This window comes from Dermochelys coriacea, chromosome 8, assembly GCF_009764565.3.
Source record: "Dermochelys coriacea isolate rDerCor1 chromosome 8, rDerCor1.pri.v4, whole genome shotgun sequence".
Lineage (NCBI taxonomy): Eukaryota > Metazoa > Chordata > Testudines > Dermochelyidae > Dermochelys > Dermochelys coriacea.
This window is the reverse complement of record NC_050075.1, coordinates 7,546,184-7,569,856: the sequence shown is the minus strand read 5'-3', so window position 1 is coordinate 7,569,856 and position 23,673 is coordinate 7,546,184. Positions and strand designations below refer to the sequence as shown.

The 23,673-nt window shown below is 42.0% G+C and overlaps 1 protein-coding gene across 5 annotated transcripts in view; it reads right to left on the bottom strand.

Moving 5' to 3' along the window:
- The window catches only part of RNF130 (ring finger protein 130), a 93,890-nt gene that overhangs the window by 8,478 nt on the left and 61,739 nt on the right, over positions 1-23,673 (bottom strand). Inside the window, exons 6-10 of one of the 5 annotated variants that reach the window (XM_043520503.1) lie at positions 11,949-12,045; positions 10,617-10,821; positions 8,376-8,469; positions 6,457-6,525; positions 4,875-5,059 (exon numbers count right to left, since the gene is read on the bottom strand). In XM_043520503.1, coding sequence (XP_043376438.1) covers positions 6,495-6,525; positions 8,376-8,469; positions 10,617-10,821; positions 11,949-12,045 — 427 coding nt within the window. In that variant the 3' untranslated portion in view covers positions 4,875-5,059; positions 6,457-6,494. Of the gene's footprint in view, positions 1-4,874; positions 5,060-6,456; positions 6,526-8,375; positions 8,470-8,489; positions 9,448-10,616; positions 10,822-11,948; positions 12,046-23,673 lie in introns of those variants that run through there. The other 4 variants (XM_038414107.2, XM_043520505.1, XM_043520504.1 and 1 more) reach the window with 4 other exon arrangements.

Here is a 23,673-nt window from a genome sequence, read left to right as displayed (position 1 = left end):
GCATCTTTCATGTCAAGGGCGGCATACCAGTCTCCTGGATCCAAGGAAGGTATGATTGTGGTCAGGGAGACCATGCGGAACTTCAACTTCACCATGAACTGGTTGAGCCCTCATAGGTCTAGAATTGGTCTGAGATGCCCCCTTTGCCTTGGGCATAAGGAAGTATTGGGAGTAAAATCCCTTGCCCCTTAGCTCCTGAGGAACCTCCTGCATGGTGAGGAGTGATTGCACCTCCTGTATAAGGAGTTGCTCGTGAGAAGGGTCCCTGAAGAGGGACGGGGAAGGGAAGTGGGAGGGAGGGGAGGAGCAGAACTGGAGAGAATATCCACTTCTACCATGCGAAGCACCCAGCGGTCTGATGTTATTTGCAACCAAGCATGGTAGAAGTGGGACAGACTGTTCAGGAAGCATGGGGGAAGAATCTGGGATAGTGGTGGGTATGCCGTCCTTGAGCGTCCCTTCATAAGCCTTGTTTGGAGCCCGACGGTGGCTTGGTTGGGCTCTGTCCCTATCCTGAAGGTGCGGTTGAAGACCTTCGCCTGTTATTTCTGTTCTACCACCATAGGAGTCCTGCCTTGGGTGGTGCTGGTGGGACTTGAAATGCCTGCGCTGGGTAGCCGTCATGAGCATGCCCAGCAATTTCATAGTTGCCCTGGAGTCTTTCAGGCTGTGCAGCCTAGAGTCAGTCTGGTCTGAGAACAGCCCTGCGCCCTTGAAGGGAAGGTCCTGCAAGGTCTGATGAACTTCTAGAGGTAATCCAGATGATTGGAAGTTCTCCTCATGACCACCCCTGAGGAGATGGTATGGGCCGCTGAAATCAGCCGAGTCGAGGGAGGCCTGAAGGGAGGTCCTCGCTACCACCTTCCCTTCCTCAACCATGGTGGAAAATTCTGCCCTTGACTCTGGGGAATAACTCCTTGCCCTTGGACACAGAGTCCCAAGAATTAAAGTTACACCTGCTGAGGAGTCTGCTGGTTGGCTATCCTCAGCTGGAGGCCTCCTGCAGCATAGATTTTCCTGCCATGCTTTTGGCCTCCTTAGCCTTGGGGGCTGGTGCCTGTTGCCCCTGCGCTCCTTTTCATTCACTGCCAAGACCACCAGGGAGCAAGGGTGTGAGTGAGAGAATTAGTACTCGTATCCCTGAGATGGGACAAAGTACTTCCTCTCTACGGCTCCGGCAGTGGGCGGAATGGAGGCTGGAGTCTGCCACAGGGTTTTATTATTATTTTGTATGGTCTTTATTAGTGGTAACACCACCTGGGAAGAACCTTCTGACATAAGAATGTCTACCATTGGGTCCTCCGCCTGCAGGCCCATGTCGCAGGCAAAGCAGCGGAGCAGGTCTTGGTGCGCCCTGTGGTCGATGGGCGGGAGTCCTGAAACTGACACTCCTGCCACCGCCTCATTGGGCGAGGGTGATGATGTGGCAAGTGGAGGTACAGGGTCCTCACGGCCCTCTAGCTGCCCAGGTTGCTCCTGGGCTGAACTAGGTTCCTCTACTGGCTCAGCGTGGGTGGATGTCTCTTGGGCTTTGGGTAGGTCACGGGCTGGTTCCGTTGACACCTCTGTTGTCTGAGAGAGTGGTCTGGAGAGGGCAGCTTCTGCTCCCTAAGGTCTATCTTTAGGTGATCAGGAAAGGTGGCCTCCCGCGGTCACAGACCTAGAGGCCCTAGAAGGGGTACCCTGGGCCTGACAGTAAGGTCAGGGGGTCCAAAAGGGCCATTCTGTATGTGTGGAGGGTGGCCACCGTGGCGGCCAGGCCACCTGCACATCCCTTCAGCGCCTACCAGACCTATGCCAACTGCATCTCAAATAGTACGAGTCTGCATCAGACTTGGAGGATTCCGAGGGCGACAACCATAGCAGTGCTGAAGACCCCTGTGCCAGTGCTCAGTGCCGCATAGGAGGTGGTAGGGGACCGGTGTCATGACGACCTTGCAGAGGATCGGTGCCAGCTGTCTTGTGACAGAGACGGGTGCTGGCTGCTGTGCTCCGTTGCCACATGCCGGTGCCAATCCTGTGAGAGTATTATGGAACAGTGCCGACCCCTTGGTGCTGGGGAGATATATTGCTGTGCCCCCAGTGCCATGCACATTCCCACTGAAGCCGGTGCCAGGGAAGGGTGGTGTGGTGATGGAGACTTGGAGCGGTGCCGGTCCAGCGACTGGGAGCGCTGCATCATGGCGGGCTTGCCTCTGGACAGTACCGGTCTCGACGATGCCAGAGACTTGTCTCTAATGGCTGGGGGCTGAGCTGCAGTCATCTCAATGAGATCTCTTGCGACCTCACAAGTGTCTGGGGTGGAGGGTGGCTCCAACACCTCCACCTGGCACTGCCCTGATGGAGAGTCGCTGTGAGCCAGACTTGATGGTGCCTTCTGCAGCGCCAGAGTCAACGGCACGGACTCTTGCTGCCTGGTAGCCAGGTCCTTCCTCTGGTGTAGCAAAGCATCTCCTGGCAGTCCTGCAGCTCTCTGAGGAGAGCACCCTCTGTCAGCCTTTTTGTGCGTGTGGAGCACTGGAGAAGTAGAACAGTGCCAGTCTACTGCTCCTTGTTGCGGTGCCAGGGATTGCTGGCAGTGTCTCGCACTAGAATCCTTCCTCAGCACTCATTAGCGGACCGATGCCGGAGCACTCTGCGCCAATGCGCTCGGGCCTGGGCCTTGGCTTTGGCAGTTGGGGCCACTGGACGGAGTACAGCTTCCATAAGCAGCTGCTTTAAGCGGAAATCTCACTCCTTTTTAGTCCTGGGCTTGAAAGCCCTGAAGATCTTGTAGCACTCAGACTGATGCATCTCCCACAGACACCTCAGGCAAGAGTCGTGAGGATTGCTATTTGGCATGGGCTTGTGGCATACACTGAATGACTTAAAGCCTTGGGTTCGTGGCAGGCCCCAGAGTCCAAGAAGGGGTGAGGGGATAGGCACCATCCCGCACACCAACAACTATGCTAACTATAGTAAACTACACTAACAACAACTACTATACACGAAACAAAGAGAACTAGATAACCAAGCTCAGGGAGCACTTGCAAGACAAATGAGACAGTTCCAAAGGCCGCCACAGATGGTAAGAAGGAACTGAAGGGGGAGGATCGGGTCAGCAGAGTCATATATTGAGCGCCATGAAGGCGCCACTCCGGGGGCTCCCCAGCTGATCCAACAGGAGCTGCTAAGGGAAAAAGTTTCCAAAGACGGCGCAGGCAGTGTGCGCACACCTGATTGGAATCAACATGAACAAGCACTCGAAGAAGAATCTGCTTTCTAGAGCCACACAGGTTTTCCCCAGCTAGCTGTCCATAGTATCTTTAAAAATAAGTTTAAGACCATGATCCCAGCAGGTATAGGTGTTATTTGATTTAAAACCATTTCAGTTGCCTTATGCTTTTAGGAAGTTGGTGAAAAATGTAATCCCCTTCCTGTATAGTCTGTGCTTTACATCATACTGCACAACATTCATCCATCTTGGCAACAACATTCAGCTGATAAACATTGGATTCTAAAACGAGCCAGTCCTGGAGCACAACACATAGGAGTTTTTTCCTCCACAAATCCATTCAACAAGGTTTCCCCGATTTTTCAAAACAGATTCTCTGCTCTCTTCATTGACTGCATTCATGTTTTTCAAAATTCCACAAAGACACTTTAAAAAACACCCTATTAACATTATTGGAACCGTCATACATACATTTTATTTCTAAAAGCTGCCTTCTTAGCTGAAGGCTCCTTGACAGCTACAAATTAAGTATTTTAATGCAGATTTTTGCTGCCTTCCCAAGTTCCAGAAGTGCCTATACCTAAAAAAAATTCCCTACTCCAAGTACATCTGAAAAAGTAAATCCTATCATAGTTTAATAAAATGGTTCTCTTTGATAGCTGGAAATAACTGTATATTTTAATTATAGTGTTAGATTTCAGATGTCAGTTAAATCTTGATACCAGAGAAAACCCAAAACAGGTTCTAACTTTGATCAGCTTGCGACTCCCCCTAGCAACTGATCTGCCCACTTCACCAGCCAATATCATTAACTCTGACATTAGACTTTGGCTGTGAATCAGAGCTCAGCAGCTCTACATCCAATACCAAAGACAGCGTGTGTATTTTTGAAGTGAATGTTAGGTTATTTCTTACTGTCTAGTTGGATAAATAAGCCTGTGTGAAAATTAAAATCCTCAGCAAAGAATGGCAGGAAAGGACATGATCAAAGTTTCCATATTACAGTCAAGATCATTATCAATCTTTTCATCTTGCATAATCACCTATGAGTTGACATGAATCAGCACCATTACTCAGTAAGCTTACTGATCTGTGAGGAGATTCAGCAAGGGAAAGAGGAGGGAAAAACACCTCTTCATACAGCATTAGGCAGGAAGAGGTGGTGTAGATTAGCTTCACTTTCTGTGAAAGTGAAACAGGGTAGTGGGGGAAGGGCAAAGAAGATTAACCTTCCGATGCATTATGAAGAAGGAAAACAGAACTGCAAACTTTCTGTGGGGACCAGACTGAAGGCAATAGATCATACTGCTACCTTCCCAAGTAACACAAAAAAGTATTTTAGTTCAAAACAACTCTGTAAAAAAGAAAAAAAAGTCTGATATTTACAAACGTTGGGCCCAGTTATGTGACTAAGTATAACAAACCGGTATGGAACAGCCTCCAGTAATGCTGTCACTAATCACCATGCAAGTGATGGGTGTCATGCTTATTTCTGTCCCAGACTAAAAACAGAAGCATAAAAATCTAGCAAAGATGAAGCCATTTATGATGGGAGGTTAGACAATATACACATTGCAATAATATATCACACACAAAACACTAAAAATAGAGAGTACTCAATGCAGAAGGTTTATGGAAAATAAAATTCAACTACAGAAAAAGTTTTCATAATTAAAGTTTATTTCTTCATTTTTTCTTAATACAAAGCTTTGGCATGAGCAAACTTTAATGAAAAATAAACGTACTAAATATAATTGCATATGCTGCATGATCAATAAATGATGCAAAACATAGGTGTCTCTCCAAGGCAAATCTGTCAAAGTGTTTCTTCAATACCATTCTGCTCTGTGGGGTAAGAAAGAGGACAGAATATTTATATTAGTTAAAGTTAATACTGAATGTTTAACTAAAAACTGTCAAATAAAAGTCAGCGAGAAAATTGTAGAGCTAAGAACGGTGAATGGGGTCTGTGTTCCCCACATCATTGCTTATCATAATAAGTGAAGAATATCTGTTACTAGAATTCTTCACAACACTGCCTTAGGTTTGTGTTTGGTGATATAGAGCAAAATTTGCCTATTATCTAAATAATTGACAGGCAAGACAGCTGTGAAGTCAGACCAGTTCCTGGAAGTCTCTCTCCAGCCTGGGAATACCATGAGATGTTTTAAAGCCAAGTGAAAGTACCTTTTAATGAAGTGCCCCTTACGGTTATTCCCTTCTTATTATTATAAAAATGGTCATAGTTGTCTGGAGCCGTTATTTATCTTTTGTACGTGCACATGAACACAGCAACTAATGCCTTAAATCAACCTGTTAAAACAGTGGGGGAGACAGAAGAGGAAGCAAGCAGCAGGGAACGCCCCTTGGAAAGGTTTCACTGACTGAGAAATGCTTTCTGAGAATTCCATCACAGAATGCCTAACATCTTCCACTTGCTTAGTTTACTACTTCTACTCCTTCCTGCTTGCTTCATCTTCCAAGAGGAAAATGAAATCCCTACCTTCATGTTTAGTTATTGTTCACTGATTGCATGGGCACTGTCAGCATTAGTTTTTATAGGGAGAAGTGGGGAGTAAAAAGCTTTTCTGCTTTTCCTCCTTTCTTGCATCTATAATAGTGTGGCATTTCATGGAAATCACAACAGAGAGTTATGACATATCTGGCACATTGACCAACATAGGAGAAACTTTTCGCCTGACATACTTTGTACATTAGGCAGCAGTGAAGCAATGAGTCAAAAAATAGTGGCATGCACACACAAGGGACAGACCTAAACCAGGTACCTAACTTAGCAACAGAGTTAGAGGTTGATTAGACTCCAGTGAAGTCCAGTGGGAAAGCCATGGAGGTTGGGAGGCTGCAGCAGGTACTGAAGCTCCATGGAGAGAGAAAGGGGCAAATTTTTGCCACCTCCCCTTCTGTACTCTTTCCATCTTCACTAGTCTATTTCACTTTTTTTTTTTTTTAAAAAAGAATAGTGTTTTTAATATATTGACTAAGCTTTCAGCTCTGTCCCTGTTGCTGATAGTTCACATGACAATGATGCAGTCTTTGTCTATGTCCTTTAAATATTGGCCTGAAGAAATTCCCTGGATGCAGTAGCTCCTTGTGAATAAAAAGAGTTTGTGTGAAATTTAAAGCAATACTTCCTGCTGCTTAGTAAAAGAAAGAACCACAACCAACAGAGCATGAACAGGAAGACAAGATGAGGAGCTGAAGGGGAAATGCCAGACATGTACCTGGTTCTGCTTCCATGAGTGTATACTGATGGATGGTGTTACATTGACTGAGTTTTCTCTATCCTCTTCCTAATGCAGTGCCCAGAAATGTAGAAATTCCTTTTCACAGGCACACGTACACAACTCCTAACAACTTCCCTCCCTCAGATTCTCTGGCTATTTTTCTACAACCGTCGGCTGCTATGAAGGCCATCAACTCTAATTTTGCCAACTCCCTGATAACTAGCTGCAATTCAATATCGACAAAACAAAAATTGAAAGATTGGATTGACTACTTAAAAAGTCTTAAACTCTTCTCTAGTCAGGCCTTTGGAATTAGCACCTGGAAGACCAGGAGTGAAAGATTTACAACTCTTACTGTAATCAATGAAAACTGAATGAAGAAATTAGGGTCAATGTTTTTGATCCAAAGAATTCAATATATCCCCCCTTCCTAAACAAGATTTATCAAACTGTAGTGGTTTAACTCATTTACTCTGGGGGCCACCCACTGAAGAGCTTTCATTTTATTGAGAGAGAATGCTCCAGAGAGCAACGAAGATGAGGGTTTTGTTTTAAAAACTGCATCTTCTCTACAGCTCTCTCATCTCACTTTTCTTTCACTTCCTTCCCCCATCTTTGTTTTGCTCCCTCAATCCAGAATTCAGTCTTACTGAATTCTGTTTCCATCCTGTGTCTCTAAGAGCTGAAAAACACTGTTGTTCTCTTATCTTTGCATCTGAAGAACAGACCCTATATTTATAAAGGTAATCTTTTCCAATCTATATGAGAAATTGCATTTGAAACGTATACAACTTTCAGTAAGAGGATCAGCACAGTAATGTAACCTGAGCTAGTATGAAAAAAGAAAAGGAGTACTTGTGGCATCTTAGAGACTAAAATTTATTAGAGCATAAGCTTTCGTGAGCTACAGCTCACTTCATCGGATGTTTGTTAGTCTCTAAGGTGCCACAAGTACTCCTTTTCTTTTTGCGAATACAGACTAACATGGCTGCTACTCTGAAACCTGAGCTAGTATGAGACATTCAGAGATAAAGGTGGAAAACGGTGAAATGATGAAATTCAAGGATTAGGAAAATGTTAGGGGCCTGGATTTTTAGTAACTAATTCTGCATATATTTGAGCATACCTAATTTCCATATGCAGTACTGTATATAATGTGCAAATTGCTAGGATACCCAGATAATACACCTCCAAAGCTAGCAAGCATTTGTCTAGACACAAATGAAGGAAGATCTGCTTACTGAAAATCACAGCCTACAGTCAAATTCTGACCAGACTTTGCATAGTGAAAATCTACCAGAATTAAGACGGTATGGATGTTTTCACACACTAATTTTGGACTGCAACTCTTTATTAAGGTATGGATTGACAGCTCCAAAGACTGGAATGTTCTATCCACCGAACAGCTACAAAGCAAGAAGCAGCAGTGCAAGCTTCCCATTACTACTCTTGAGTCCCAAAATCCTCTGAAAGGAGCACCTCTAGTGATGTAACATTTATATCTCTCCTTCTCTGTGAAAAGGAGTTCCAACAGTGAAAATGGGTTTTGTGAGCTGAAATCTGAGAAACAGACTGAAGCTGCCAGAAAGCCACCAGATGGTAACTACTGGTCCCTATCAGGCAGAGTCTGGCCTGGTGGACTAGAGGAATACGCTTACTATTTAAGTGTATCAGCTGATTAAATGCTAATTGAAACCCCACTCCTTTTTTTCTGCCCTGCCCCTTTGTGGGGAGCTATTTCAGGCAAATCTAGCTACATGTGCATTAACAATTTCTAGTAAAGACTTTTACATAGAAAGAGAAGGCACTCACACTCATTTCTCCCATTCTTCCCCTCCTGCCACTTCTTCCCAGTGTTGCCTGTGACACAAGCGCCAGAAACAAATATATAGATGCATATCTAAATATTTACTTACTCATTAGCATTCAAGCTAGCGGTAGCTTTGATGATCATGTAGCAGAGTGTGAGGGCGCTGAGGAGGCCAAAACTGGCAATAATAAACCATTCTTCTGTTGATAAAGGAAAGGGAGGAAATCACTCGTGGGAGAAGGCTTATGTCAAATCGACGTGAACATTTCCCTCAAACGCCACGGCAGAAGGCTACAGGGTTCTAAGCCATGACTGGCGCCAGGAAGTAAAGCAGAAGGAAGTTAGCCACAGAGTTACTGGTTGGAGAAGGCTAGCAAAGAAGAAGTGGAGAGAAGGTGTGGAAAAAAAGCCTGGCACAACAACAATATCTCCTGGCTGAGCCCCAGGGTTAGCAATAAAGAAGGAGCATTTAACAATGTAAAGTGAAATGCAAGACGAGGAAAAATGTAAATGAAGGCTCTTCTCTCCTCCCAGTTAATATGGATATTGTCAGGGTTGGTTTGGAAAGCCCAAAATGTGACTTCATCTAGATGAGTACAGAGACAATTTTTTTTTAAGTATTTTTTTAAAAGCAAATACTTTAGTGCTATTTTTATTTAAACAAAGTTAGTGCCAGTTACCAAGCACTAAACCACAACCCTAACAAATTTTCCACATAACGGAAGGTTATGATATTTGGAAAGGAAACAGATTTCAGTTTCAAATGATTATAAAAATGTACAAATGCTTTAAAATAAGAAATATTTTAAGAAAAAGCATTCAATATCAAAGGCATTATTAAACAGACACTATGCTCTCTCCCCTCCTGAGAAGTTCTGCATGTGCACATAGGTTTAATTACAAATATTCTGGTTTACTGAGATTTTAGGCTTTACTTGAGTGTGCCACAGAAATGTGTGTTATACATAAAAAACCTTTTCAGGTTTTAACTTTAAAGAAAATTTTATAACCACTATCAGAATGAACTGGTGCTTATATTTCTCTTTTCTTTACCATGGTGTTCCATCTTTGAAAGGCAGGTACTACAACAGGGAACAGACAGACAACACACCTGCTTTCAAGGAAGTTGAGCATTTAGCCTGGTTTAACTGCAAACTTCTTTCTCCTGAATGGGAACACTGTGAACATTAAAAATTGTTACCAGGTTTAATCTGTGTTCAGGAGAGTTAAATAAGGGATGGATTAGTAATGACAGATGCAGGACAAAGCGACTTGTTGGTTTTGTGAACAAACTACATTTGGAGTTTGGATTTGCCCTTCTCAGGCCAACACACTAATGGATATTGGTAAATTTGGAGGAAAGGTGGGAAAAGTGGAAAAAGGAAAGTTTTCTATCACAAGTTTGCTTTGTTGTAGCATCATAAGAAATGTTCCATAATGCACTGTATTTAGAAGCTTTTATTTTAGTAACTCTGCTTATTAACATAGGTAAGAATACAAGCAATCCTCTGAGTTTATGAGATTGGGTGAATAGATATGAATGAAGAAAATATGAGAAAATCGACTGCCTCTAACATGGATTTGAGTTCTGTGATGCAGTCAGAAACAAACATTTATCCATACATCAAATCATTACCCTAGAACATTTAGAAAATGATGCAATGCCATGCATACTGTATTCACAAGGTCTTTGTTTATACACCAGAAACCCCAGGTGGAATCTACTCAGTGGAATTTCCTCACGTTTTTCCTTTGAAGAGAGCCCTGCAAATAGTTTGCTTACACTGTCTTACAATATTATGATACCACGAAACATCCAGATTACGCTGGGTTCAAAGACCTTCGCATCGAACACAAAAATCTTAAGTTATAAAGGCAGACATGACAAATACTAGGGCTAATCTCTTAGATCTCTGCTCCTGGGCCTTAGGGGTTCCAAATGCAACACACTAATTGAGAAAGCATTTAAGAACCCATGATAATACCTATAACCAATTTAGTAACTACTAACCAGTTAAGTAATAGTCTTGCAGCATATTTTTGCTGTGTAAAAATAGTAGATGCCTTTTTGGCTTCCCACATTGGTTACCAAATTAATTTTTTTCTTGAAGTTCACCTGATAATTGTATGCAGTTTTAAATGAATTTACCATTAATAATGAAAGTGTTTGCAACAGTCCCTGAAGTTATCATTTCAATAAAACTGTATGTTTCTTGCATTGAGAGAGGTCACCTTTGTCTCTATAGGGAAAGTTTTCACTGCTGTCCTGCTGTGCAGAACCACAGCAAAACAGACACCACACAACAGGGAAACCATGAAACACTAATAAAAACCAAATAATGCTTACTTGTTACGGCAATGTTGATCTCCCCTGTCCTCGGAGTTATTTCCCCGTCCTGTGGAAGCTGCGACATCCCAGAAGTGCGTAGGGGCTCCAGGCTGAGCGAGTTGTCATTAGCAAAGTCACTAAGTCCTGATCGTCTATTGGCTGGCTGGCCTCTGGTGAGCCTTTCCATATCAAAGGCTACATTATCTGTACATGGCACACTTGGCTGGAAAAACATTATTTCCATATTAAAATGTTAATTAGCCTATACACAGGCAGCCTGCAAGTCTCCCTTGCTTAATTTTTTTTTTTTTAAATAAAGAAGACACCGAATGATGTACAAAAGCCTAACTATCATAGAAAGACAAGGCGGGTGAGGTAATATATTTTATTTAACCAACTTCTGTAGGTGAAAAGAGATTTTTGAACTCTTCAGGTCACTGTGTGTAGCTCAAAAGCTTATGACTTTTACCTCACCCACCTTGTCTCTCTAATATCCTGGGACCAACAAGGCTTCAACATCACCATCTATGATTGAAAGTTGGTCCTACACTTTCCAGTAATAAGTTACAAACATTTTGTTTAAAAAGGCTAAACCCTTTTGTACATAGGTATAGAAAATATCATTATAATTCAGGAGAGGGAGTTGAATTTGTTGGTGACATAGAACCGATACACAACAACAATATATTCTTAACAGTAAAGAAATTTACTATCATGGGGCGAAAAACTGATTTCTTTGTACTCTGCATCAATAGCGAGAGGTATTAGACAAGGCATGTCAAATTACACTGTTTCCTCCTTTATCAACTCAGGTATGTTAATTACAAAAGTAGCTTACCTACAATATGTTATCTGCTGTTATTTCTAGAAAGTTTGTGCAGTTTGACATAACTAGGCATGTGGGCCTGATTTCTCTCTTGCTGTGCTTGACCTGAGAGCTACTATAGACACGGCAGAAGCTTTTCCTTTCCTTTTATATGGGGAACATAATCTGCCTGAGAATCACCACTGCAGTCAGAACTTCTATCCATGCAGGAAAATGGGAGAAAGATCTCCTCTGAGACCATCCTCTAATGTCTCTTTGTGAATCAGCTAGCAGCTGGTATTCGCAGAATTGATTCTCCGAGCACTCAACCTCTCTATATGCACTTGAGGTCCTCTGGCTGAAATGAGATCAGAGGCCACATTCAAACCACAGGAAGAAGGGCTCCAACATGGCTGAGCAATATGCTCTTGCCAACCCACCATGCCTGCTGTGATTGATTTCTTATTATAAGCTACGTTGTGTGAAGAAGTTACTTGAACTGGCCGTATCAGTTATGTAATAAAGGTCACAAATATGTAACTTACTACAATTCCCAGAGCCTTCAAAATGTTCAGTTTACACATAGGACAGGTACAGTGTTCGCTAAGCCAAGGATCCACACAGGCTTTGTGAAAAACATGCCTAGAAAAGAATACACAGGGATGCACACAATTTATAAACTTGCACAGAGAGTTTCATGGCGTACAGCATGAACAGTCTCACACTCAGATGAGATTTCAGAAATGAAACTTTCAATGACAACAATTTAGAAGCTTGCAAACTAAAAGAGACAAAGAAAAGATCATCATGGACCTAACTGCAGAATCCATCTCTGTTAGTGTTCTGTGCTGTCTGGATCAAGGAAATCTAAAGTTCTGCTTTCCTTTGCCATCAGTTAATCATGATTCACTTAGGAAAAATAGGATTTAAAGCCCTGGTTCTGCACAGGCAGACCCTTGGCACCTCCTGAAGCCCCAATAACAGGATCAGTTTATAACGTGAACTACAGAATCTACATAGATTCACAACCTTGTCTTTAATGGGTATAAAACTGTGACATACTGAATACGTAAACAATCCAGCAAATGACAGCGCCAGTAACTTTGCGCACACCTATTGCTATTACCTGTAGCAATAAATAACCTGTGATGTCTTCTAAGTATACTTCAGATTTTTGCAATATTTATATTTTTTTTTGTTACTGATCATATATCATGTTGCTAAATATCAGATATACAAATGAAGATCCTAATCCCACAATTGGATCATTGCAGGATTATTTTCTGCATATTAAGTTCAGTTCTTCTGGATGTAACTACAGTACAAACTGAAGGGTAATATTCACATGTACGTTTTCTTTTAGTACATGGTTCTAGTTAAGATCCTGTATGTGTTGGATGATAATCCTTATTTTTAAACATTTTAAAATGGAATATGTATAACAATTTATAAAGTACCTATTGCAACAGTATTTAGGCATTGGTTCTATCTCAAATAGGGACCTACCCCATTAAAATTGTTCAAATATGCTAGCTTGGTTATTAAGTAGCCAAAATAAAGTCAGAAACATTACAACTGAGAATAACTAATAATGGTGGAAGTTGGGAAGAGCGTGTCCATCTCCTCTACCTTGACATAACACTGCTGTAATCAACTTTGGTGATTTTGCTGCTGCCTCTCCCTAGCAGAGGGCTAGTCTTTTTAGTGCTTCTGTGCTTGTCATCAACAGGGATAGCTGCCACCTCTCTACTTTCCATCAGTTTAAACTGTCTTGTGAGGGCACTGGCCAACCTGCTAACACTGACACCTTGAGAGAGAGCCTTCTCTGGCAGGTTCAGAAGGTGACAACTTGCAGCAGCATCAGTATCTTCCCTTTCCTGGTTGAACTAAATGGCTGTCTCCCTCTCCATCCAGTTGTAGCTGCTGGGACACTTTGTGGCTTCTCCATGCTGGATTCTTGGGATAGGGGAGAGACTTCCCTAAATACAGCCAGGTCTCTGAAATACAGCCCTGAGCAGCAGCAGAGCTTCTCTGAAGCACACAAGTTGCTGCTTTCCTCCTCCTCCTCCCATGTCACTAAGCTCCACCGAGCACTTATTCTCAATCAAGTGGCAAGAGCACAGTCCCATTAGAAGTCAAATTTGAACTAAAAATCAATTGCCATATTACAATTAAAAGCAAACCAAACCTATTGTGGATTAATTATTTGCCGCCTTTTATAATTGACAAAGGGAGGAGACAAATATGTCAAAGGGAGGAGAAACACTTAGAAGCTTTACCCTATCTTACATGCCTTTTGAGAACTGGAAAAACAGGTTAAACATCTTATATAGTAAAAACAAATCTTCTAAAGATGAGAAAGCAAAATGGGCTTCTACTTGCACAGCATGTTAATTTGCATTAGACAAGAGGTTTGTATCGCCATCCATGTGGCTTGCAAAGACATGCTTTCAGACAGATTGATTAATATAGAGGTAATTAACATTGATTTTGATATAAACTTAAGAACAGGAAAGGACTGTACAAGGATAACACCACCAAGCTGAGGCAAAGGAAGATGATTTGCCTTTCTTGACCTGTCACTTTACCTGTAGAACACTTTTGACAATGAGTAGATGGGGAAGGAAATGGTATCAGTAGATTCTCTACCTTAATACAATACAGCCATGCACTAATATACTTAGTCTACACTGAAAAGTTGTATTGGCATAAGTATGTCAGTCAGGGATGAAAAAAACCCCACACCCCTGATCAACAATTATGCCAACAAAATCTCCAATGTAGATGCAGCTATACTGACGGAAGAGAGTCTCCACTGATGTTGCTAACGTTGTTCAGGGAGGTGATGGTCCTACATGAGAAGAAAAACTCCTCTTGGTGTAGGCTGTGTGGCTATGTGGGCATAGCTAACTGAGAAACAGCTTTTTTCTGACATACCTGAGAGAATGTAAAGTGCATCATCTATTCCAGGCTACAGAGCAACCCATAGCTGGCCATCAGAGCAGCTCAGAATCAGGGAGGCACAAAGTCGCTGTAAAGCTGCTTTTACTTCTGCCTTCCCTTCCCAGGTTGTGCCTTCTATTCTGTGCCCCCTAAGATGCTGAGCATAGCATGTGTCCCCGAGTTCTGAAATCATAGTAATATTGCTCATTCTTCCTTCTCTACCACACGAGACATTAAAAGCAGAACAGAGGAGGCACGTCACCAGGAAGCTACTAAGTCTCCAGGTAAACTTCCTGGAGAAAAACTCCTGAAAAGGTTTGTTAGTAAAAACGGAAAAATGTAGTGCGTGTACAATAATAATTTTATGTCCACAGGTAGTAAGCTGGTGGCAGTACTCAAGTGCATCAATATAATAATGTTCTAATCAGTAGTGCTTGTTCAAACCAACTAAGGTGAGTAGGGATGTACAGGTATAACTAAGTCTAATCTGGTCTGCAGAACCTTTACCACTGGTGATTCATAGATTCATAGATACTAAGATCAGAAGGGACCATTCTGATCATCTAATCTGACCTCCTGCACAGCGCAGGCCACAGAATCTCACCCACCCACTCCCATGAAAAACCTCACCCATGTCTGAGCTATTGAAGTCCTTAAATCATGGTTTAAAGACTTCAAGGAGCAGAGAAGCCTCCCTCAAGTCACCCATGCCCCATGCTACAGAGGAAGGCGAAAAACCTCCAGGGCCTCTCCAATCTGCCCTGGAGGAAAATTCCTTCCCGACCCCAAATATGGCAATCAGCTAAACCCTGAGCATATGGGCAAGATTCACCAGCCAGATACTACAGAAAATTCTTTCCTGGGTAACTCAGATCCCATCCATCTAATATCCCATCTCAGGGGATTAGGCCTATTTACCCTGAATATTTAAAGATCAATTACTTACCAAAATCCCATTATCCCATCATACCATCTCCTCCATAAACTTATCAAGTAGAATCTTAAAACCAGATAGAGCTTTTGCCCCCACTGCTTCCCTTGGAAGGCTATTCCAAAACTTCACTTCTCTGATGGTTAAAAACCTTCGTCTGATTTCAAGTCTAAACTTCCTGGTGGCCAGTCTATACCCATTTGTTCTTGTGTCCACATTGGTGCTGAGCTTAAATAATTCCTCTCCCTCTCCTGTATTTATCCCTCTGATATATTTATAGAGCACAATCATATCTCCCCTCAACCTTCTTTTAGTTAGGCTAAACAAGCCAAGCTCCTTAAGTCTCCTTTCATAAGACAAGTTTTCCATTCCTCGGATCATCCTAGTAGCCCTTCTCTGTACCTGCTCCAGTTTGAATTCATCCTTTTTAAATATGGGAGACCAGAACTGCACAAAGTATTTTAGGTGAGGTCTCACCAGTGCCTTGTATAACGGTACTAAAACCTCCTTATCCCTCCTGGAAATGCCTCTCCTGATGCATCCCAAAACCGCATTCGCTTTTTTCACAGCCATATCACATTGGCAGCTCATAGTCATCCTATGATCAACCAATACTCCAAGGTCCTTCTCCTCTTCCGTTACTTCTAATTGATGTGTCCCCAACTTATAACTAAAATTCTTGTTATTAATCCCTAAATGCATAACCTTACACTTCCTCACTATTAAATTTCATCCTATTACTATTACTCCAGTTTACAAGGTCATCCAGATCCTCCTGTATAATATCCCGATCCTTCTCCGAATTGGCAATACCTCCCAGCTTTGTATCATCTGCAAACTTTATTAGCACACTCCCACTTTTTGTGCCAAGGTCAGTAATAAAAAGATTAAATAAGATTGGTCCCAAAACCGATCCCTGAGGAACTCCACTGGTAACCTCCCTCCAACCTGACAGTTCGCCTTTCAGTAGGACCCGTTGTAGTCTCCCCTTTAGCCAATTCCTTATCCACCTTTTGATGTTCATATTGATCCCCATCTTCTCCAATTTAACTAATAATTCCCCATGTGGCACGGTATCAAATGCCTTACTGAAATCTAGGTAAATTAGATCCACTGCATTTCCTTTATCTAAAAAATCTGTTACTTTTTCAAAAAAGGAGATTAGGTTGGTTTGGCACGATCTACCTTTTGTTAAACCATGTTGTATTTTGTCCCATCTACCATTGACTTCAATGTCCTTAACTAATTTCTCCTTCAAAATTTTTTCCAGGACCTTGCATACTACAGATGTCAAACTAACTGGCCTGTAGTTACCCGGATCACTTTTTTTCCTTTCTTAAAAATAGGAACTATATTAGCAATTCTCCAATCATTCGGTACTACTCCTGAGTTTACAGATTCATTAAAAATTCTTGCTAATGGGCTTGCAATTTCAGGTGCCAATTCCTTTAATATTCTTGGATGAAGATTATCTGGGCCCCCCGATTTAGTCCCATTAAGCTGTTTCAGTTTCGCTTCTACCTCAGATATGGTAATATCTACCTCTATATCCTCATTCCCATTTGTCATGCTACCATTATCCCTATGATCCTCTTTAGCCTTATTAAAGACTGAGGCAAAGTATTTGTTTAGATATTGGGCCATACCTAGATTATCTTTAACCTCCACTCCATCCTCAGTGTTAAGCGTCCCCACTTCTTCTTTCTTAGTTTTCTTCTTATTTATATGGCTATAGAACCTTTTACTATTGGTTTTAATTCCCTTTGCAAGGTCCAACTCTACTCGACTATTAGCCTGTCTCACTTTATCTCTACATGCTCTGACCTCAATTAGGTAGCTTTCCTTGCTGATCCCTCCCATCTTCCACTTCCTGTATGCTTTCTGCTTCTTCTTAATCACCTCTCTAAGATGCTTTCTCATCCAGCTTGGTCTACAACTCCTTCCTATGAATTTTTTCCCCTTTCTTGGGATACAAGCTTCCGATAGCTTCTGCAGCTTTGATTTAAAATAATCCCAGGCCTCCTCTACCTTTAGATCCATAAGTGATGATGCACAAGGAAAGATTTCAGCTTGACATTAATAACCAAGGTTAAGTTTGCACAGGTGGCAGTTAGGAAAAAAACAAAACAAAAAACTTTATTGGCGATAGGAGTACATCCAATATCTGCAATTTTCCAAAATATTAGATTATTGTGAACGTGTTTCATTCTAAAAGCCAGATTAGAGTTTTAAAAATAAATTTAAAAAAGAGATGAAAAGCAATAAATTGCTAAAGCAAAACATAATTTTATGCACCACTGGATTGGAAGCCATTTAAACATGAAGAGAAATATGGAACTCCTCTAAGCTTGGGGGCAGAGGTAGATAGGCTGGAGGGTAGGGATAGGGTCCAGAGTGACCTAGACAAATTGGAGGATTGGGCCAAAAGAAATCTGATGAGGTTCAACAAGGACAAGTGCAGAGTCCTGTGCACTTAGGATGGAAGAATCACATGCACTGCTACAGGCTGGGGATCGACTGGTTAAGAAGCAGTTCTGCAGAAAAGGACCTGGGGATTACTGTGGATGAGAAGCTGGATACGAGTCAGCTTGTTGCCAAGAAGGCTAACGGCATATTGGGCTGCATTAGTAGGAGCATTGCCAGCAGATCGAGGTAAGTGATTATTCCCCTCTATTTGGCACTGGTGAGGCCACATCTGGAATATTGTGTCCAGTTTTGGGCCCCAAACTACAGAAAGGATGTGGACAAATTGGAGAGAGTCCAGCAGAGGGCAACGAAAATGATCAGTGGGCTGGGGCACATGACTTACGAGGAGAGGCTGAGGGAACTGGGCTTGTTTAGTCTGCAGAAGAGAAGAGTGAGTGGGGATTTGATAGCAGCCTTCAACTACCTGAAGGGGCGTTCCAAAGAGGATGAAGCTTGGCTGTTCTCAGTGATGGTAGATGGCAGAACAAAGAGTAATGATCTCAAGTTGCAGTGGGCGAGGTCTAGGTTGGATATTAGGAAACATTATTTCACTAGGAGGGTGATGAAGCACTGGAATGGGTTACCTAGGGAGGTGGTGGAATCTCCATCCTTCGAGGTTTTTAAGGCCCGGCTTGACAAAGCCCTGGCTGGGATGATTTAGTTGGTGTTGGTCCTGCTTTGAACAGGCGGTTGGACTAGATGACCTCCTGAGGTCTCTTCCAACCCTTACCTTCTATGATCATATTTTTACAGTCACTTTTGACATCAGAACTATACTCTCCTGCATTCATGGGCTGGTTGGGCTTGGCTTGGCATGGCATGGCACGACACACTGTATTAACCAAGCTACAAATGCACTGCTGAATATGCCAGATCGTTTAATCAAGAAAATGTAAGAATCTCCACTAACCAGCCTGCTGATGTCCTTACTTCACTCTACAATCTTTATTAAGGCGATGAATGTGGGACAAACATAAAAGTGTGAAAAATGGGATAGGTATTCTGCTCATCATTCCTGAGCAACTATACAAAGTACCCCCCCCCTTTTCTTATTTCTGCTGTCAATAGTTATTAACTTTTTATTTTTATCAATCATGAGAGCACAGAAAAGATTATTCAGCTGTCCTTTGAGGTAGAAGTGAGCTTGCAATCCCATGGTACATATAATTACGTTACTGTGTTGTGTTACACATTTTAATGCTTTTAGTCACTTATATTTCTTTTTAAAACGCCATAGTCTGGATTTTAGAGTGGGACATGCATTTACAACAATCTAATATTTTGTGAAACAGCAGACATCAAGACTCCGCATAAGTATGAAAACAGCTTTAATATGCTCTTATCAGATAATCAGTGCTATAAAACCACTCAGATCGAATCAGGCACTGAATGATATGGATTCCAGTGTGTACCTAGTAAATAATATGAGATTATTTTAAAGAGATATTAACAGTTTGATAAGGTGTTTCTGTGCATTTAAAACCTAACTATTTTTCTGATATTTTCATTCTTTGCTATTGGTTTTTAAACCTCTTGAACTCTGAGAAACCTTATAAACGTTTTCCAAAATTTACAATCCCCCATAAAAAGTTTTAATTTTAATCAACATATTTTTGCCTGCTATTTCTCCCTCCCCTAAGTATCCTGCTGGCATTGATATGGGGGCTCTTGATCTGTCCAGCTTTTCTGTATTTCCAGGGGTTGAACAGCAGATACAAACTCATAAGACAATGCACAAGTATGAGTAATTTATAAAGTTGAACTTGAAAGAGGAAGTCCTTGTATCCCACACCAGAGCCCTTTTCCTCCCCTAAAATACATGTGATTTAGTCCAATATGGAGCATTCCAAAGGGACAAACCTGAGTAGTTCTGAGGTGAGTTAGAGCAGCTCCATTAGCTTACTATGATCTTCTAAAAACCTTATACCCGCAGAGGATAACGGTGCAGTGTGCTCCAGCCCCATTCCTCCTCCTACGCAGGGTGTTGCAGGAAAGGAGGCACAAAAGTCAGCTCTGTGCCAGCAAAGGACGCCCTCATGCTGACAGAATTTCCAGCAAGTGACTTTTAGTTTTTTTTCCTTAGAATGCCTGAGCCAATCAGCCTCTGCATGTGGGTATGTAAACAGTGACCGGATTCTGCTGTACAACGTGACCTCTTTGGGTGTCTACACAGCTCAGGCAGCAAGCCTCAAAGCCTCGGTTGACAGATTCAGGCTAGTGGGGCTCAGGTTAGTGCTCTAAAAATAGCTATATAGACAGCATTTGAAGTTGCGGTTAGGGTTGGAGTTCAGGCTCCGAAGCCCTATGCTCCAAGGCTGAGCTGCAACTTCAAAGAACTGTACTGTTGACCTGGGTTGGGAGGCTTGCTGCCACAGGCTGTATAGACATACCCTTTATTCCATTCCAGAAAGCCTAAACATCCCCCACAAAATAGCCCCATGATAGGGAGATTCTTTGGCTGGTGTAATGGTTCCCTACTATTCCCTAGTCAAGGGAACTTGGATGGAATGCATTATACTCCCAACAATGTTGCTCCAGCATAACAGTCCATAGATGGTTGGTACAAGCCATCTCAATTTACAGTAGCACCAGAATAAGGCAGGCACAGATATGGCTAGTCATCTTTGTCACCCTTTCCTTTCCTGCACCCAGCGCAAAGGAAAATTAAGAAACTGTCTCAAAACGTGTATGTACTGTATTTTATTGCATCAATTTGGCATTCAGCCTTATAATAATGTATTTTTTAAAAATTTGCTGTGTTGCTTTTGTTCTTCCTTTCCTTCTTCTTTTTGCTCTTCTGTTTCTCAGTATCTGTTCCCTCTCTCCCTCTGTCCACTCTTCCCCCCTCCCCCCAGCTTTCCCTGCCTCTGGTATCTCCCTCCTTCCCCTCTTCCTGACTCATTTTCTATTCCCTTCTTTTCTCATTTTCCGATCTGATTTCCCCCAACTCCCCTCTCCTCGTTTCTAAAACCATCTCCTTAGCTTCTCCTTCCTTTCGTTCCACACCACTCATTACACCAACAACTCACTACCACCTCATCACCCCATCCCCACTCAGGTCTCCCTCCTTTTTCCTAGTCTCAATGCTGTGATGGAAAAGCGAAGTGGAGTCTGAGTGGAAGTTATTTAAGAGGTTGACTTTTGTTAGCATCTTTTTGAAGCATTTGTTTCATTACTTGTTTTAAAAACTTATATAATAAGATAACACAATAGAAATATTTGAAATAAATGCTCACAAGACTAAAAATGATGTCACCCTGTGTTGAAGGAGGCTGGGTAGAAATGGAGGCTATCCTATGTCCTCTTAGCACAAAAATTCAGCCATGTTTACAGGCTCCAAGTATTGAACACATTTCAGCTTCTGGAGCACAGAGTTGGCTGTGTAAGAGACATTGCCTTTAACTACAATATGCACAAGTAATACTATGCTGTTTATATTAGTCATTTTCATATTTAATTAAAAAGGATAATTTTACTGAATTTACTTGAATCTACCACAAAACTCAACACCAGTGTGCACCAGAAACCTAGAGTCTTGCCACAGAATTTAGGTCCCACTTGCTACGGAGCACACGGCTTTGCTTATATTGTGTATCAGGCCACACCAGATTTCATTGAACCAATGCATAAGAGTGTCAGACCAGGACTTTAAACAGGACAGCATAATTCTAGCAGCTAGGACAAGGAAATGCTACGTTCACAATGGGCTATAAGAAGTAAACTGCATTGGTGTCACATGTCATTGAAACCCACTGTCCAATTATTACAGCTTCCTTAATAGACAGAGGCCAACTCTTTCATTTGGTGTCTCTTGGTCAAAATACAGCTCTATCCATTTTTCTAATCATTCTCTTGCAAGACATTTTTTCATGTCTGGCTTATTGACTGTACTATTTTTTATTGCTTCATTACTGACTACAAATATGGTATGAAAATTAGAAAGTGGAGTGGCAGGGAGGAAAGAGCGGAAAGGGAGAGATTAAGATCCTATAAAGGTATTTATTAGTAGACCCAGTTCCTTACCTGTTCATATCAAACAAGTCTAGAAAAGCCTATTATCTAAAGAATACTGTTCACTGCTTTTGTAATTTAATACATATTTTTGAACTTACTACGTAAAGTATGTGCAATCTTATTAGTGATATGAGGAGAAAAATACAAGCAAAACTGCACCCTAATAGAGAATGGTATGCCAAAGGCATAGTAATATTATAATGCTCTCTTTTTTCAGAGGTTAGTTAATTTTTTTTGTTACTACATGTAGCTGATTAATACGAGATCAATCTTTTACTATAACAATGTTCCACCAGGAAAAAATTAAATATGAGCCAATCAAGATGCTTAAGCGATCTGAGAGATGCATAAGCAAGATTTAAAGATAAGGCCAGAAGGGACCATTATGGTCATGCAGTCTGACTGCAGATTCCCTGCAATTAAGTGGTTATCAGTGGCAGAATAATGATTTTGCTGCCCCTAGGTCCAGAAATAATTGCTGCCCCCCCACAGCTCACCTCCTCTCCGACTCCACCTCCTCCCCTGAGCGCACCACCTGGTCCTGCTTCTCCCCACTCCCTGCCAGTGCTTGTGCGCGAAACAGCTTCGCGAAGGAGGTGGGAAGGGGGGGAACGCGGCGCGCTCAGGAGAGGAGGTGGGGCTGGGATGGGGAAAGGAACCAATAGGGGCAGGGAGGGAGCGGGGAAGGGGTGGAGTTGGGGCAGGGCCGGAGGGCACGAACCGGCACCAGGAGAAGCAGCCTCTGGCTGCTATTATAAATTTGATGCCCCTGCTAATTTGTTGGCCTAGGCGTTAATACGCCACTGGTGGTTATCCTAATTGTGTTTGGCTGATCAGCAGGCAATTTTATACTCTATTTATATATAAAATATTCCCAGGCAAAAAATTAGAAACATTCAGTCTAATTTTTGAATCTATCATTACACCTATATTACTCAGAAAGAAAAGGAGTTCAGTGGAAATGCATCCGATGAAGTGAGCTGTAGCTCACGAAAACTTATGCTCAAATAAATTTGTTAGTCTCTAAGGTGCCACAAGTACTCCTTTTCTTTTTGCGGATACAGACCAACATGGCTGCTACTCTGAAATCTATATTCCTGTAGCTGAAAAGGGTAGTGAAACATTCTTTCATCTTGCTTTGTGTATTTGACAGCAGTTTCATCGTATCATTTGTGTGGATTTAAGGTTTTCACATAGCTCCAGGGAAGAAAAATGTTTAAAAATAGAAGCTAGGGTTGCAAGACAACAAAAATTTGTAGGGGGACCAATGGTAGGTGAGGTAAACTAATGTTTTTTTGAAGTTGATATTATTCTAATTAAACAGTCACTACCAAATGTCCATAATACATTATATTTTACTCTCCATTGTTGAATGTTGTCTTAGAAGCTCGGAAATAAATTTTTCCATGCTCATTTTTTCTTCTGCCATCTGGTAAACATTAGAGTTATCTTTTTCTTAGTACTTCAGAGGTCAATGTGGTAACCACTGACTTACTTCTGTCTGTGCACTAGGATTTTATGTTGAACTGTAGCCGTTTTAACACTTTAGAAGCTATTTTGAGGGAGTTTCACTCAGTGTGTGCATGTGTGTGTAGTGTTCTGCTGAAAGGGCAGGTAGGTTTCTGGCAGGGATGCAGAACTAGTTTGGGACTCCTGAGAGAGGCAGTCCAAACTGGTGAAAAGATAGTGTAGCTTATCTGCCTTCTTCTGCCTACTACTGTAGTCCTTGATACACACAGTTAGGCTGGGATCCAGAAGAAGAAAAACATACTTTATGATAGGAGAGCAATCTGGGAGGCTCTGGCATGGAGCCAGCAGCAGCTCTATCAGGCTTTTGGAGCATGATACTCTATGCCTGCTTTATTGTTTGGGAATGGGAAGGACTAAGGAGGCTGGGAAGGATTTAGTTCAAGATG